This window comes from Labeo rohita, chromosome 22 (genome assembly GCF_022985175.1).
Source record: "Labeo rohita strain BAU-BD-2019 chromosome 22, IGBB_LRoh.1.0, whole genome shotgun sequence".
Taxonomy (NCBI): Eukaryota; Metazoa; Chordata; class Actinopteri; order Cypriniformes; family Cyprinidae; genus Labeo; species Labeo rohita.
This window is the reverse complement of record NC_066890.1, coordinates 20,457,997-20,475,165: the sequence shown is the minus strand read 5'-3', so window position 1 is coordinate 20,475,165 and position 17,169 is coordinate 20,457,997. Positions and strand designations below refer to the sequence as shown.

Here is a 17,169-nt window from a genome sequence, read left to right as displayed (position 1 = left end):
CCTGTATGGATCACATTTAATCACAGATTTATTTCTCCTCAAACACAGTAGTGACGCTCTTCTGTGGATCCTCACCTGATGATTACTGCTCCTTTCATCACGGTTTCAAACTATGATATACAGCATTTATCAGCTTTTGGCAACTGAACTCTAACAGGGGGTCTTGGCAATGGATCTCCATCTACCCTGGAATAGAAAAAAAAAAAAAAAAAAAACAGTGTTCAGTGGAAGAAATTGCAAATTAGTTATTACTAAAATGAAACACTGAATACTGAAAATACTAGGCCTAAGACTTTTGCACAGTACTGTACATGAAGCCAGTTGTCATCACAGGATGAACTCCTTTAGGTTGATACAAGTCCTGATCAACATGTCAGGGTTTATTCTGTGATAACAAGCGACTGGATGTACATTATCCCTTACATAAAGTAAACGTAAACTAATGTGACAAATTTTGCTTGTCAAAGTAAAAACACACAGAGACATTGATCATGTGATGCTGGATGGCTGTGAGCTGAAACTGGAATCTGCATTGATTTTACTAGCATTTTCCTACAATGTGACCAAAACTATTTTCAATCTGTAATGATTCACTCTTACTGATGTAATTAATAAAGCAGGATCTCTTTAATAGTGATGTTTACTCACCTCACTTTACAGTTTGAGTCTCGTAGCACATCAATTAGCTGCTGCTTTGAGTCTCCAATCATATTGTGTCTCAGATGAAGCTCTTTTAGAAACTGCAGTGCTTTTGTGTTTATCAAACACTGAGTTAAAGAAGAAACATCTGTAATGCCACATTTATTTAGACTAGAAAGAGACGAACAGAGGAAAAGAGATCATCTTATGAACAAATCATTAAGATGAAGAATGTCACACAAATATAGTGTGAACGCAAACTCAAAGAGATATATATTTTTTACACTGTTCAAGTGATTTTAAGCATTTTGATTCTTGTATGTGAATGTTACTGACCTCAGTCTCTCCAATTTACAGTGTGAATCCTTCAGTATCTCGCATATGTGATTCACTCCTGTGTTTTTTATTTGATTACAGCTGAGGTTCAGCTCTCTCATGTGTGATGGGTTTGATTTCAGAGCTGAAATCAAGACGAGACACTGTTCTGCTGTCATGCTGCAGTTACACAGACTGAAGACAGAAAGAAAAAAGACAATGAATCAAATCCATGTTCAGTTCATGTGTGAGTTAAATGCATCATGATTAAATGCAATACAGTCACTAATATACCAGCAAAATCAAGGAAACTTATAAGACAAGAACAATCAAACCAAGAGAGGAGCACTTCAGAAGTTACAATTCAAGTCTGGATCCATCCTCACTCAGTAAATTTGAATTTTACCAATGTAAAGTTATACGATCAATATACAGTGCCTGTTCAAAAAAAAAAAGAAAAAAAAAAGTCACACACTGTAATATTTCGATGGACTGCCTTTAGCTTTGATTACGGCACGCATTCGCCCTTGCATCATTTTGATAAGCTTCTGTAAGATCTTGTATTGATGATGGGAGAGTCAAAGATGGACTGGACTCTGTGGTGGCAAATCCATGTGTAAAAAATTAAGATTCATGCTCCCTGAGCCACTCTTTCAATATTTGAGCCCTCACACTGTCATCTTGGAATATGCCCGTGCCATCAGGGAAGAAAAAATCCATTGATGGAATAACCTGGTCATTCAGTATATTCCGGAGCTGACCTCATTCTTTGGGCACATAACGTTGCTGAACCTAGACCTGACCAACTGCAGCAACCCCAGATCATAGCACTTCCCCCATAGGCTTGTGTGGTAGGCGGTATCACTTCCATCACTCTGGAACAAGGTAAACCTGGACTCATCAGACCACATGATCTTCCATTGCTCCAGAGTCCAATCTTTATGCTCCCTAGCAAACTGATCATTCAAGACTTTTTCCGACCACATTTCTTCCTTGAAGATGATAGTTCCCCACTATCCTTCCAGTGTTTAATAATGCGTTGGACAGTTCTTAACCTAATTTTAGTAGTTTCAGCAATCTTTGCTTGATGCAAGCTAACAATTTGACCCTTTTGAAACAGATTAACATCTTTTCCACGACCACAGGATGTGTCTTTCGACATGGTTGTTTAACTCACTGCATCAGTTAGGGTTAAAAAAAAAACAACAAAAAAAAAACAATCATCCATGCAGCGGTTATTTAATGGGAGGCTCTTACCTATTTGCTTAGTTAAATCCAGGGTGTTTTTTTTTTTTGGATGGGCAGTGCAGAAACAATAGAAAAATAATTAACAATATAAATGGTCAATTACACATTTTTAAACAAAATTTTATAAATAAATACATTATTTTAAGCCATTTTAAAGTGTAGTTTACAATCTCTAAATATACAAATACACTAAATATACATTTCACTTAATAAAGACTTAGTGAAAAGTAGCATTAGTCTAGTACAAATGTAAAACAGTTTTTTAGTCTGTTGTCACTCCTGTCTTGTTTCACAGCAAAGATGTCAGCAAGTTTCATGCTGTTTCTACGGATACACATACAAACCCATCAACTAATAGTATTTCTGAATTTTGCCAGGAGGTGCAGCACTAGAAATGGTGTGACATGAACCCAGTGGTCTTAAACTACACAGTTAACTTTAATCACACTGTAACTGCTGTGAAGTATAATGATACTAACTGTAGTTTCTCCAGCTTGCATTGTGGGTTCATCAATAGATCACCGAGGCTTTTGACTCCAGAGTCTCCTATTTTATTCCAGCTCAGGTTCAGCTCTCTCAGGTGTGATGGGTTTGATTTCAGAGCTGAAGTCAGGATGAGACACTGTTTCTCTGAAATACTGTATCCACACAGACTGAAGACAGAAAGATAAAAGACAATAACTCAGAAGTATGATTACCAAGTAACTAACTGTTTAAATACACTACCAACATTGTAACAATACAACATTTGAAAATCCTAAATTTACCCTTTATGATGCAATTTAAATTGTTTCTATATACTTACTATTGTCATAAAACACTTCAGTCTCAAACACCAATGTTTGAACAAAACAAAACAATTACAAGTCAAACACATAGACCGTTTACTGTTAAAAAGTTTGTGCGTGATTCTCAAACAAAATTTTGCTTTACACATTTTCATTTAGGGAATAAAAGTATTTCCATAAGCAGAAGACATTCAAACTAGTTAATTAAGTTAAACTGATTTAGTGCTGCAGTGATCAGAAATGCCCTTGTTAAACTTTAACAGTTTACAGTACATTTTGCAGCAAAACTAGACATTTTACATTTTGTAAAGTACAAACAAATTGAAAGCAGATCCCCAAATTAAACCCATAACATTTCTCAATTACATATTAATTCACAGTATTTTGTACAATATGTAATACAATATTTAAAAATAACGCAAGTAAAATTTCAGACCTAATAGTCTTGATAATTTCCCAGGACAGTTAATCTATGTTATATAGACATACATTAATAGACATTCAAAAATGATTAAGTGATTAAGATCAATACATGCTCACTTATCTTTAAATTTACACAGAAATAACCTGTGAAAGTTAGGAAAGACATCTGTGTGTTTATAGCGCAGCTGTTTCGGTATATTACTTGTTTGAACAGTTTTTCTAAAATTTGGAAGAAATCCATTATTCTCTCTACTGCACTGTAAAAAATAAAAAAACACAATTTGTTGAGTCAGCTTAAAATAATTTCTTACCCTGCTGCCTTAAAATTTTGAGTTCAGTCAACTAAAATAAGTTTATTCAACTTGAAATGTTAAGTTGTACTAAGTAACAACTTAGATATTTGTGTTTGCTAAACTTAACAGATAGGTAAGTAACCCAGCTGCCTTAAAATTTTAAGTTGATTCAACTCAAATATCTAAGTTGTCACTTAGTATAATTTAACATTTCAAGTTGAATAAACTTTGTTTGATTTTACTGAACTTAAAATTTTAAGGCAGCCAGGTTACAAATTATTTTAAGTTGACTCAACAAATTGTTTTTTACAGTGTGTAGCTGTAAATAATTGTTGGCTCATGATCAGACTTGCTTAGTCAACTGTTTGCAGCTTGATGTCACTGTTTAATGTTTTTTTTATTTGCCTGTTTAATTTTAATAGAAAAGAAAAAGCCTATAAAGGAAGCTGTAGATGCCTAAGAATGCATGCTCCTATCGTTACTGGTCATGTCCTCGGATTTCCAGTGCGGCGTGGGAGTGTTTGTTTGTTAAGGTGCTGTTGGTCGTGACTGTATTGTAGATCTGTTGTATGGACTGGAATTTTATGGGCATGTTTTTTTCTAAGTGTGGACTGAGGAATCCTGTGATATACTTTTTACTACATATTTTTTGGATCAAAGTGTTTTCACATTTTGGGAGCTTTTCTGGGATCATGGGCCGCTCCAACCGGTAAGTCGTTTAAATTTCGGGCATTGTCTTAAAGTTAATGATGGTTAGATTTTGGGTTTGTCCCTATTTGTTTTATAGTTAAGGGGTGAGAGCTGTTGTGTCGTCATGTCTTCGGTACAGCTGCACATCTTCATGTACTGCACATTCGTCTACCGCAACAGCGTGGCTTTTGTTATCGGACACTTCACATTCCAAGCTACTGGATTGTCAATGCCACATTGAGAAGCCACTGATAGTGTGCTGTCGGATTGTGTGTGCTTCATTTTATACCAGTGGGTTCGTTTCAGTGTTTTGACACCAGAAGAATCAGCCGGGTGGTGACCTGACTCACAAATGAACAGACTCAACTGACTGCTGTACATCACTTTGCTTTGACTTCTCGAAGGATTTGGGATGAGCACACAACAGTTTCCACTGTACTCTGAGGTCCTGTGTTTTAAAAGTTTGACTGCTGGATTCGATTTGTGTTGATTTTTGTTTATACAGATATACATTTAGATGTATATATTTGTTTGATTGTTGCCTTTGCAATTGTATTTCTTGTGTTGTAGCCAGTCTTAAGTTGCTGGGGTATATTTGTAGCAGTAGCCAAAAATACACTGAATGGGTCAAAATTATCGATTTTTCTTTTATGCCAAAAATCGTTAGGAAATTAAATAAAGACCATGTTCCATGAGGATATTTTGTGAAATTCCTACTGTAAATATATCAAAACTTTATTTTTGATTAGTAACATGCATTATTAAGAACTTTTGGACAAATTTAAAGGTGATTTTCTTAATAGATTTTTTTGCATCCTCAGATTCCATATATTCAAATAGTTTTATCTCGGCCAAACATTACCCTATCCTAACAAACCATACATCAATGGAAAGCTTATTCAGTTTTCAGATGATGTTTGAAAAATTGACCCTTATGACTGGTTTTGTGGTCCAGGGTCACATATATAATTGTACTTTTTTTTTGTTCATTGCGATTTGTTATATAGTATAAGGTGTGTGCGCGCATTGCTACATTGTTGCGTTTAAAGTGTAATTTGATTTCTCTCCAGGAGCTGGGGTGACCAGTCGTTGTGTGGTATAGTTGGTATCATTAGACGCATAGCTGTCAAAATCAGCTCTCTGGGGATGGGTTATAGGGGACCCTTCCCTGGGTAGTGTCTTTCTGTTGGTGAGAATAACCTCCATGTTGCTACATTATTAACAGCTACAGTAACATTACTATTAAAATTAATACAACATCTCAAATGAATGAGCAATACTCACATCAGTGTGTTGAATTGACAATGTTTATCCTACAGTAGAGCAGCAATCTGATTCACTCGTGTGTCTCCTAGTTCATGTTTACTCAGATTCAGCTCTCTCAGGAGTAATGGGTTACTACCCACAATTCCAGTCACATACTGACAGGCTTCATCTGCAGCAGGACCCAAAAACCTGCAGAAGAGAAGGTAAAGCAGGATTCAGTTAACTAAATGTCAGTCGCATCACAAAACAGACTGATAAACAGATAAGCTTTTAGTTTTAGCTTTTGTGTCAGTATGAAATAATAGTGTGATGTAAGACAGCTCTGCAGAATCAGATCAATGCTTCTACATCGTCACATCTTTGACCCACTAGCTTGTTAGTGAGATGAGAAGAGGAGAAGAGAGATACAGGATCACTGGACTAAAAATAGCATTATGTTCTAGGATCCTCACAGTAGATACAACTCTTTAAACAGAGCGTTTAAATCAGGGATAAAATAAGGGTAGAACATTGACATTTTCCTGCCCCTCAGGAAACATATTAAAATGATTTAAAAAATGCAGTTCATGACCCCTTTATCAAGGTTATCAAACTCTACTGACCCATAATGTCTATTTCATCTGTATCTTGTACCACAACTAAACAGTGCTGACAGTTATTACAGTTTTTCTCAATTGCTTAAACTTGAAATTAAGCCTCTTATCTGCAAAACTTAACACAAATCAGTAACTAACTTAATTCCACAAACTTAATTCAAAATTAAGCTATTTACTCAAAACAACTCAATCTTGCTGAAAAACCAAACTTTGCTCTCAGACATGAAACACAAACCGTCATAAATACACACTAAAACAGAGTTTTACACACTGATGAGATAATTTTAAAACAATACTATGAAAACTGGTAATAAGTGTTGCTTGACGAACACAACAGATGTATGCATTTGTAAGTGTTTTATTTGTTAATTAAATGTACTGCAGAGTACAAAATGGATAACAACAACAAAATTATTCTGCCCCAGCATCCAATCTTTGGTCTGGGACAGGCTAAAAAAAAACAAACAAAAAAAAAAACACAACTCTTCAACATCACAGGCTATATCGGCCCCAGCCAGAAAACCTCTTGCATGCCTGATTCAACCCTGGCACACATCAACTAAAATATAGGAGACTGCTTGTCTTCTTGCCCTTCCTATTTCTCTTCCACATTGTCATCATCCTTCTCCTTCTCCTCCTCTTCCTCTTTCACCTCCTATTGTTCCTCTTCAAAATTACAAATTACTGTATGGGATATTGATTGACAAAGACTGGATAGGATTCACAGTCATACTTTTAACTAATGGTCTGACCAAAAAAAAAACAAAAAACAAAAAAAACAACAACATTACAATGTCATTGTGAAATAGAAAAGCAAAAGAAACATGGGCACAAAGGCAAAAATAAAAAGGAGAAAGTCCACTGTCAGAATTTGTAATTCTTGTGTTGTCTTCTGTCTATATATGCTTTCCAATTGAAGGTTCATGAGATGTTGAGATGTACCTTTGAGCTGTTTCAGAGAACTGCTTTATCATTGGTTGATCTATATTCTCTTCATTAAAGTCAAGATTCTCTTGAACAATTTTTGTCAAAATCACAAAAAGTCTAATAGAAATGTGTAGAATATGCTTAACAGTTTACGACAACTAGATAAACATTTTTGCATTTACTGTAATGACTTATACAATGAGCTAATGACTTGATGTTTTGAGTGGTAAGACTTGCACAGAGAAATATATAATAAATTTTGAGCAACATGACAATAGTAACTGATAATGTAGGAAACTAAGGACAAAATGTAAATCAGTTACATGAACATACCAAAGCAAACACAACTTGTTCAAAAGAATGCTGAACTTTTTATGATGTGCACAAGTGACCAGAGGTTGAACAAGTAGTTTTGAGAATTTCATTTCCGAACTGGGAAATGCACCAAAGCCACTGAGAAAAACTGTAAACTGACTTTGGCTCTTTTATCTCCATTGAAAGTTCTGAACGGTGTGTGATAAATTTTGACTCCTAGCGCTTCCATTTGGGTAATTGTGTGCTAATTAAGCTTAAAATTTGCAGACTTGGGTGAACAACACTGAATGCTACTGCTTTCTACATGACCACATGGTGTAAGCACTGAGAAATGTAGGGATTTATGTGTTTTAAGAGTGTAAGAGTTTTTGACTCGTGTTAAAACAGGGGAATAGTGTTTGTAGTTTAGTGAAATGGGTGTGTTTAAAAAAAAAATGGCTTTATGCTTTTGAAATTTTAGTTCAAAAGCCTGGTTATAGTGCTTTAGCAATTGAGAAATAATCACATAATTTGTTCTTTCAACTTTGATAATTTTTGGATAATTTTCTCACTACTAAAACATCTTTCATGAATATTTAGCCTGCAAATAATTTAATTTATACTATTTCATCACATCTCACCTCAGTGTCTTCAGTTGACAGTTTGGATCTTGTAGTAAATCATTGAGCTCCTTCACTCCTGATTGTCCAGGATCATTTCCTGTGAGATCCAGCTCTATCAGGTGTGAAGGGTTTGATCTCAGAGCAGAAGCCAGAGCTTTATAACCTTCTTCAGTGATACTGCAGTCGGAAAGTCTAGAAAAAAAGTGGAACCCAGTATGTAATACAACCTGTAATACAATATTTAAAAATAGTGCAACTAAACTTGAAAATAACTTCATACTTTTTCCAAGACAGTTAATCTAATAAAAAGGACATTAATAAATGTAGTTTCACATGTATAAATGAAAATACACACTTCAGTATGTTGAGTTGACAGTGTTTATCCTGCAGTAGAGCAGCAATCTGATTCATTCGAGTGTCTCCTAGTTCACGTCCACTCAGATTCAGCTCACTCAGGAGTAATGGGTTTTTATCCACAATTCCAGTCACATACTGACAGCCTTCATCTGCAGCAGGACCCAAAAACCTGCAGAAGAGAAGATAAAAGAAGGATTCAATTCAGTTCTCAGCTAAACTTGGTATAGTCAAAAATGGGAAAATATTGCTAAAAACTTGAGTAGTTTTATTTATATTTAATATTAATCAGTGTGTTACCCTTGACAACAACAAACAGATGTGCAGCTTGTGTGACTAAAACAATACTTTTTAACCCTCTGGTTGTGTTCGGGTCAAATTGACCCGAAAAAGATTTTCTTTTTCCCGGAAATAATAGTTAACATTATCGCATTGGACTCAAACTTACTGACTTTGTTCACACAGGGTAGAAGTACATCTCAGAAATTTTTTTCGGATTTTCGTAATTTTTTGTGGCTTTTATTTCACTTAGTCACACTTGTGGTGTTCCCGGTCAAAAATGACCGGACTCCAAACAACTGCTCATAAATCTGTCATTATGCTATACTATCACTAAAGATTAGATTCATTCTTTTTGTCAACTTGTTTTCTTTAATTTAAGACTGGTTTTGTGTTTCTATTTGCATCTGATTAATCGTAGGCCTCATTTTTCTAAAAGAAGGTCCCTCATTTTTTGAGTGAAAAAAATTTTTTTATGAGTAATTTTCACAATATGAAATAAAAAAAAAAAAAAAAAAATGCATGGTTTCTCACACTAATATGCTTGAATGTTTAATCAGGAAGTTTGCTTTTAAATGCTTTTATTTTGTACAAAATTGCAAAAAGTCACACTTGTGGTGTTCCCGGTCAAAAATGACCGGACTCCAAACAACTGCTTATAAATCTGTCATTATGCTATATTATCACCAAATATTGGATTCAAACTTTTCGTCAACTTGTTTTCTTTCATTTAAGACTGGTTTTGTGTTTCTATTTGCATCTGATTAATCGTAGGCCTCATTTTTCTGAGAGAAGGTCCCCCGTTTTTTGAGTAAAAAAATCATTTTTTATGAGTAATTCTCACAAAATGAGAGAAAGAATTATAAAAAAGTGCATGGTTTCTCACACTAATATGCTTGAATGTTTAATCAGAAAGTTTGCTTTTAAATTCTTTTATTTTGTACAAAATTGCAAAAAGTCACACTCGTGGTGTTCCTGGTCAAAAATGACCGGACTCCAAACAACTGCTTATAAATCTGTCATTATGCTATATTATCACCAAATATTGGATTCAATCTTTTCGTCAACTTGTTTTCTTTCATTTAGGACTGGTTTCGTGTTTGTATTTGCATCTGATTAATCGTAGGCCTCATTTTTCTGAGAGAAGGTCACTCATTTTTTGAGTGAAAAATCATTTTTTATGAGTAATTTTCACAATATGAGAGAAAAAATTATGAGAATTTGCACAGTTTCTCACACTAATATGCTTAAATGTTTAATCAGGAAGTTTGCTTTTAAATGCTTTTATTTTGTACGAAATTGCAAAAAGTCACACTTGTGGTGTTCCCGGTCAAAAATGACCGGACTCCAAAAAATTGCTTATAAATCTGTCATTATGCTATATTATCACCAAATATTGGATTCAATCTTTTCGTCAACTTGTTTTCTTTCATTTAGGACTGGTTTCGTGTTTCTATTTGCATCTGATTAATCGTAGGCCTCATTTTTCTGAGAGAAGCTACCTCGTTTTTTGAGTAAAAAAATCAATTTTTAAGAGTAATTTTCACAATATGAAATAAAAAATTATAAAAAAGTGCATGGTTTCTCACACTAATATGCTTGAATGTTTAATCAGGAAGTTTGCTTTTAAATGCTTTTATTTTGTACAAAATTGCAAAAAGTCACACTTGTGGTGTTCCCGGTCAAAAATGACCGGACTCCAAACAACTGCTTATAAATCTGTCATTATGCTATATTATCACCAAATATTGGATTCAATCTTTTCGTCAACTTGTTTTCTTTCATTTAGGACTGGTTTCGTGTTTCTATTTGCATCTGATTAATCGTAGGCCTCATTTTTCTGAAAGTAGGCACCTAATTTTTTGAGTGAAAAAAGCATTTTTCGTGAATAATTTTCACAATATGAGAGAAAAAATTATGAAAATTTGCACTATTTCTCACACTAGTGTGCTTCAATGTTTAATCAGGACATTTGGTTTGAAATGCTTTTATTTTCTACAAAATTGCACAAAGTCACACTCATCAAAAATGGCCAGTCATTGAAAGTGAATGGGAAGAGCACAAAAAGCAGGATCTTTATTTTGAAATGATTTTATGTTCTGAAAAGGGGCACAAAGTAATACTTATGCTGTTCCTGTTAAATCTGACCATCGTGACACACAAAAAAAGAACACATTAAGATTATTTGCATTATAACATTTCATGGAACAACAAACCAAAACTGTTATTTTAGTTATATATATCCTGCACACTGACACTGTCAAACTGAGACAATATTATAAAACAACAAGCTGAATCTCTCTCTGTGCTAAAGCATTTATTTGTAAACTTTCATCTACTCTGTGAGAACATGAAAGCCTCAAAACCTAAGCTAAAGACAAGGCAGTTTGAGCGTGTGAGTGTGTGAGAGGTTTATCAGAGAGAGAGTTATCATAAAAGCATATTGCATGCAGTCCAAGGTAGGATGAAATAAATATAATACTCACAACAGTTTCTGTGAGATAGCGTGAGTATACATGAATCTATACATGCACAGGTCCAAGGCCTTCATGTTTGCAAGCACAAAATGCTCCTGAACACTAGTTGTTTCTTTTACTTTCATTCTTCCCCATTCACTTTCAATGGCCGGACATTTTGTAACTTTGTGCAGTTTTGTACAGTTTTGCCTACTTTTGGATAAATGAGGCCTACGATTAATCAGATGCAAATAGAAACTCAAAACCAGTCCTAAATGAAAGAAAACAAGTTGACAAAAAGATTGAATCCAATATTTGGTGATAATATACCATAACAAGATATTTATAAGCAATTGTTTGGAGTCTGGTCATTTTTGACCAGAAACACCACAAGTGACTTTGTGCAATTTTGTACAGTTTTGCCTACTTTTACATAAATGAGACCTACGATTAATCGGATGCAAATAGAAACTCAAAACCAGTCCTAAATGAAAGAAAACAAGTTGACAAAAAGATTGAATCCAATATTTGGTGATAATATAGCCTAATGACAGATTTATAAGCAAATGTTTCGAGTCCAATTATTTTTGCCCGGGAACACCACAAGTGACTTTCTGCAATTTTGTACAGTTTTGCCTACTTTCACATAAATGAGACCTACGATTAATCGGATGCAAATAGAAACACGAAACCAGTCCTAAATGAAAGAAAACAAGTTGACAGAAAGATTGAATCCAATATTTGGTGAAAATTTAGCATATTTACAGATTTATAAGCAATTGTTTGGAGTCCGGTCATTTTTGACCGGGAACACCACAAGTGTGACTTTTTGCAATTTTGTAAAAAATAAAAGAATTTAAAAGGAAACTTCCTGATTAATCATTCAAGCACATTAGTGTGAGAAACCGTGCAAATTTTTATAAATTTTTATCTCATATTGTCAAAGTTATTCATAAAAATAATTTTTTTCACTCAAAAAATGAGGGACCTTCTCTCAGAAAAATGAGGCCTACGATTAATTGGATGCAAATAGAAACACGAAACCAGTCCTAAATGAAAGAAAACAAGTTGACAAAAAGAATGAATCCAATCTTTAGTGATAATATAGCATATTTACATATTTATAAGCAATCGTTCGGAGTCCGGTCATTTTTGACCGGGAACACCACAAGTGTGACTGGAATCCGAACACAACCAGTTAATAAAAAAGTCACCTGAATTATATGTGACCCGGGATCACAAAACCAGTCATAAGGATCAGTTTTTCAAAATTGAGTTTTATACATCATCTGAATGCTGAATAGATAAGCTTTCCATTGATGTATGGTTTGTTAGGATAGGCCAATATTTGGTCGAGATACAACCATTTGAATATCTGTAATCTGAGGGTGCAAAAAAAAAAAAAAAAAAAAAAAAAAAAAAAAAAAATTCAAAATATTGAGAAAATCACCTTTAAAGTTGTCCAAATAAAGTTCTTAGCAATGCATATTACTAATCAAAAAATAAGTTTTCATATATTTACAGTAGGAAATTTACTAAATATCTTCATGGAACATGATCTTTACTTAATATCCTAATGATTTTTGGCATAAAAGAAAAATCAATCATTTTGACCCATACAATGTATTTTTGGCTATTGCTACAAATATAACCCAGTAATTTAAGACTGGTTTTATGGTCCAGGGTCACATATTATATTATATTATATTATATTATGGGCCGGTTTTCTTCATTAGGGCGATAGTAATAATAATATATAAACATAATAAGAAATATGAAGTCAGGACTAATCTAAAGTTTACTGAATATACTGAAGGCTGAATAAAGCAAACCAGTATCTTACACATTTCAGTATGATCGCATGTCTGGCAAGTATTTTATAATGGACACTCGCTGAAGAAGCGTGTTTTTATAGGAGTTTGCTATGGACAGTGGTATTTATATTGGCATCAACACAGAGAAACTGTTCAATTGTTCACCTGTCAGTCATGTTGAGCTGCCTTCAGATCACCAAATTCGACAAATTCATGTTTTTATTTAATATTTCAAATCTGTGTTTTGCTTTTTTTTTTTTTTTTCTGTTATACTGGAATAAATCATATCAGATGTATGCTAAAATTGTTGTATGTTATGTTATGTATCTTTCATAAATATTTAGCCTGCGAATAATTTAATTTATACAATTTCATCACATCTCACCTCAGTGTCTTCAGTTGACAGTTTGGATCCTGCAGTAAATCATTGAGCTCCTTTACTCCTGATTGTCCAGGATCATTTCCTGTGAGATCCAGCTCTATCAGGTGTGAAGAGTTTGATCTCAGAGCAGAAGCCAGAGCTTTATAACCTTCTTCAGTGATACTGCAGTTTGAAAGTCTAGAACAGAAAGGAAAATGTAGCATTCAGCTGATTAAACTATTGTAAAACAAACAGCAACAACAACAACAACAAAAAAAAAAAAAAACAATATAGCATTGTCAGAAGTACAGTTACTTCAGTACCAAGTTAATACTTAAATTTTAAAAACGTAAGGACAGCAGCCTTTTCACAGTACCGGTAGTACTAAGTATCGTGCCACTGATAGGCGGCTGCTTTCAAACGCTCCCATATATGTGTGAGTGTCTGTAAAAAGAATTACAGGTTTAAATTCGCACTGTTTTTGCAGTGCTGAGCACTGTATAGCCAGTAACAGTATGTTTGTTGAGGGTGTGAACGCAATGGCCAGTCAGAGGCATCTAAGTCAGAATTGTCAGAGATTGTTCAGATTGAGCTCTGCACACTTCGCGAATAGTTTCACTATAATCTATAACAACAACCCTTTAAGACAAGTCAATTCACTCGGTTGACCCGAACCAAGGTGTGTATTAGTGTAAGTATATTTTTTCTGCGCAAAACAATATTCAAACATCTGATAACTCAATGCATGCAATTCACCTTTATTCCTTGAGGTGGCACTGCTTAGACAATAGACAATAATGATGTGACATTTCACTCATAGTCACTGCAGGCATAAAACAAAAGAATATTATCAGCAAAAATTAAACTGGTTTGTATGGCTATACTGCAGAGCAATTACTGTATGCAATAAAATATAAATGTAACTGTCATTTGATGGTGGATGTGGTGAATAAGCTGCCAGCGATCAAAATATAGATTTTGAAGTCACTGAAAACTGCAGTTTTGCGAATATGGTTGAGATCACGAATATGAGCCAGATGCTGAATGTACTGTGGAAGTGCTCTCTGATGATGATGGTGATGGTAAAATCATCCGCTCAAACTGAACCCTTCCAAGTTTCCAAAAGTAACGGAATATGCTTTATTTTATTCTTCTTTAGTTGCTCTTAAAATATCAAGAGTTTTTTTTTTTGCTATTACAGCAATCAGAAATACACCTGTAGTGGATATATAGGTCCGGGTCCTAATCCGTCAACAAAGTTCCAAGCAAAGCCACAGTTGAGCCGCTGCACATCTCTTTCACACAGCGCTGTTTAATTCATGAATGAATCTGCGCTTTTGAACAAATCAATTTAATGAATTATTCAGTCACAAAGACTTTGGCTTGCTGCCACCTACTGGTGTTTTTTTTTTTTTTTTAGTATAAATTGAATCATTTAAATCATTTAAATTTGTTTAAAACTTTAGATTTAAAACAAATCTCATAACATTTGCAAAGTGTAAACTTTTAAATATAATCATGGAATTCTTTACCATTAAATAAGAAGGGTTTTGAGGGCTTAGCTAAAAAGGTCAAATAGAACCATTTTTAGTGACTTTTTTTTTTTTTCAAAATGCTGCTCACATTATAACGTACAAATTCTCAAACAATGTATCTTAACTTTGGCCAGAATTGCAGGTGCCAGTCTTAATATACAAGAAGGTTTAAATAAAACATGAAATAAATTGTTAATAAATGTTATTATAGATTATAAAGGGTTCTATAATTAAATACATTCGAAAGGTCATCAGCAATTTAATTCTGCTAGTTACTACTGGCAGCTGATATAAATAAATGTAATTAATTATAATTAATTGTAATAATTTATATACAGTTCCCTTTTGAACTAATTTGCTACATTTAAATTAAGCACTCTGCCCACATTTTTGAACAAAGGTTTATCTCTGTGTGTCTTTTAATGTACTGTTTTATTCAAACAGTATTTGTTAAACAGTTTTGTAAAGAATATTTCAAACAAATTGAGTTTTGGTTGAGCCCAATTTTTGTTTGTTGTCACACAGTTTACCTCAAAATCTCCAATTTACACTGTATATTCTTCAGTCCAGTGCAGAGCAGCTTCACTCCAGAATCCTGCAGATTATTATTGTTCATGTTCAGCTCTTTCAGATTGGTATCTGATCCAAGAACTGTAGCCAGAGCTGAACAGCTTTTGTTTGTTAAATTACAATTATTTAACCTGAAAGAGAAATAAATTACAGAATTAGGTGGAACATATGCAATACGTTTTCTATAGTCAAATAATAAATATATTTTCCATTATTTTATATGAACAGTATATATACCAGGCGTCACCACACTCTGTCCTGGAGGGCCGATGTCCTACAGAGTTTAGCTCCAACCTTAATGAAACACACCTGAACCTGGTCTTAATAGGTATACTTGAAACTTCCAGGCAGGTGTGTTGCGGCAAGTTGGAGCTAAACTCTGCAGGACACCAGCCATCCAGGATCAAGTTTGGTGACCCCTGATATATACAGTGAGGAATTTTAGCTGAATTAACATTGCTTCTTAATAACTAGCATTTTCTGTATATTAGCATTTTTATGTTGAAGCTGCAGCTCTATTCATCTTGATGAGTGTCTTCTGTGGATCATTTCAGCATTGAAGTTATGTAAGAGCATATGTGCTTTTTAGCAGAAGTTGAAGAGAAATACATAATGAAAGCTGGTGACAATTACTATGAACCAGTGTGGTGTATAATAAGAAGACTGTTATGCTTCATCCTCTGCTAACTATAAAAAAAGCCTACTGTATAATATTTGAAGCATTAATGTGAACGTCTAAGTCCTCTAAATCAGGGATTCTCAAAGTGGGGTCTGTAGACCCTTGGTGGTCCGTGACCCATAGTCAGGGGGTCAGAGAAATAAATTTGAAGCGATATGATTTCTGAGATGAGCAAGCCGTAGATGGAATTGCAGAATCTGGTCAAATAGAATTTACGGTATCATGTGGAATGCCACAATAGTTCTGTATAAATTTGTGTTGTCAAACGATTAATCATGATTATTCGCATACAAAATAAAAGTTTGAGTTTGCCTAATATATGTGTGTGTACTGTTTTGTACATAAACAACATATTTCTCTTAAATATATAAATACAGGTTAATGTATATATACATATAAAAATTACACCCAGTACACAAACATATATTAGGCAAACTCAAACTTTTATTTTGTATGCGATTAATCATGATTAATCGTTTGACAGCTCTAGTATAAATAAATCGAAAGCAGGTCAGCAAACTTGCAATTTAATCAACAACACAAACTCAAGGATACATGTATAATAATAATAATAATAATAATAATAATAATAATAATAATAATAATAATAATAATAATGCAATTGTTAAAACTTTATTTTAAGGATTATTTTATTAAAGGATTATTTGCACTACTTTTATTCCAAGTTTTAATTTTTAGGTTTGCAAAGCTTTCTAAAGTGGAAGCTGTGAGAACTGTGAAATTGGAGGCTTTTGAAAACGATGTCACACGTTTAGTCATGTGACGCATTCTGCACCAATAGATATCTATGTTTATACCAGTATTGTGCCTGTTATGTGCTGTTCACTTTCACACTGTTGCTACACATATGTAGACACATCCTTGTCTCTTCCATCTGTATCATCTCAGTGAGATTTTTTGGGCTTTATGCATGCTCAGTAAAGCAAATCTAATGTTTTCTAATATTTTAGTGTGGATGAGAAACTATTGGAAAACGCTTGAAAATGCTATGTGGACGG

The 17,169-nt window shown here is 33.9% G+C and overlaps 1 protein-coding gene across 1 annotated transcript in view; it reads right to left on the bottom strand.

The window, feature by feature from the left end:
- LOC127153371 (NLR family CARD domain-containing protein 3) overlaps window positions 1-17,169 on the bottom strand; it is a 269,389-nt gene that overhangs the window by 249,826 nt on the left and 2,394 nt on the right. The window contains exons 3-5 of the mRNA XM_051094435.1: window positions 15,432-15,602; window positions 13,391-13,564; window positions 8,140-8,294 (exon numbers count right to left, since the gene is read on the bottom strand). Of these exons, the coding sequence (XP_050950392.1) occupies window positions 8,140-8,294; window positions 13,391-13,564; window positions 15,432-15,602 (500 nt within the window). The remainder of the gene's footprint in view (window positions 1-8,139; window positions 8,295-13,390; window positions 13,565-15,431; window positions 15,603-17,169) is intronic.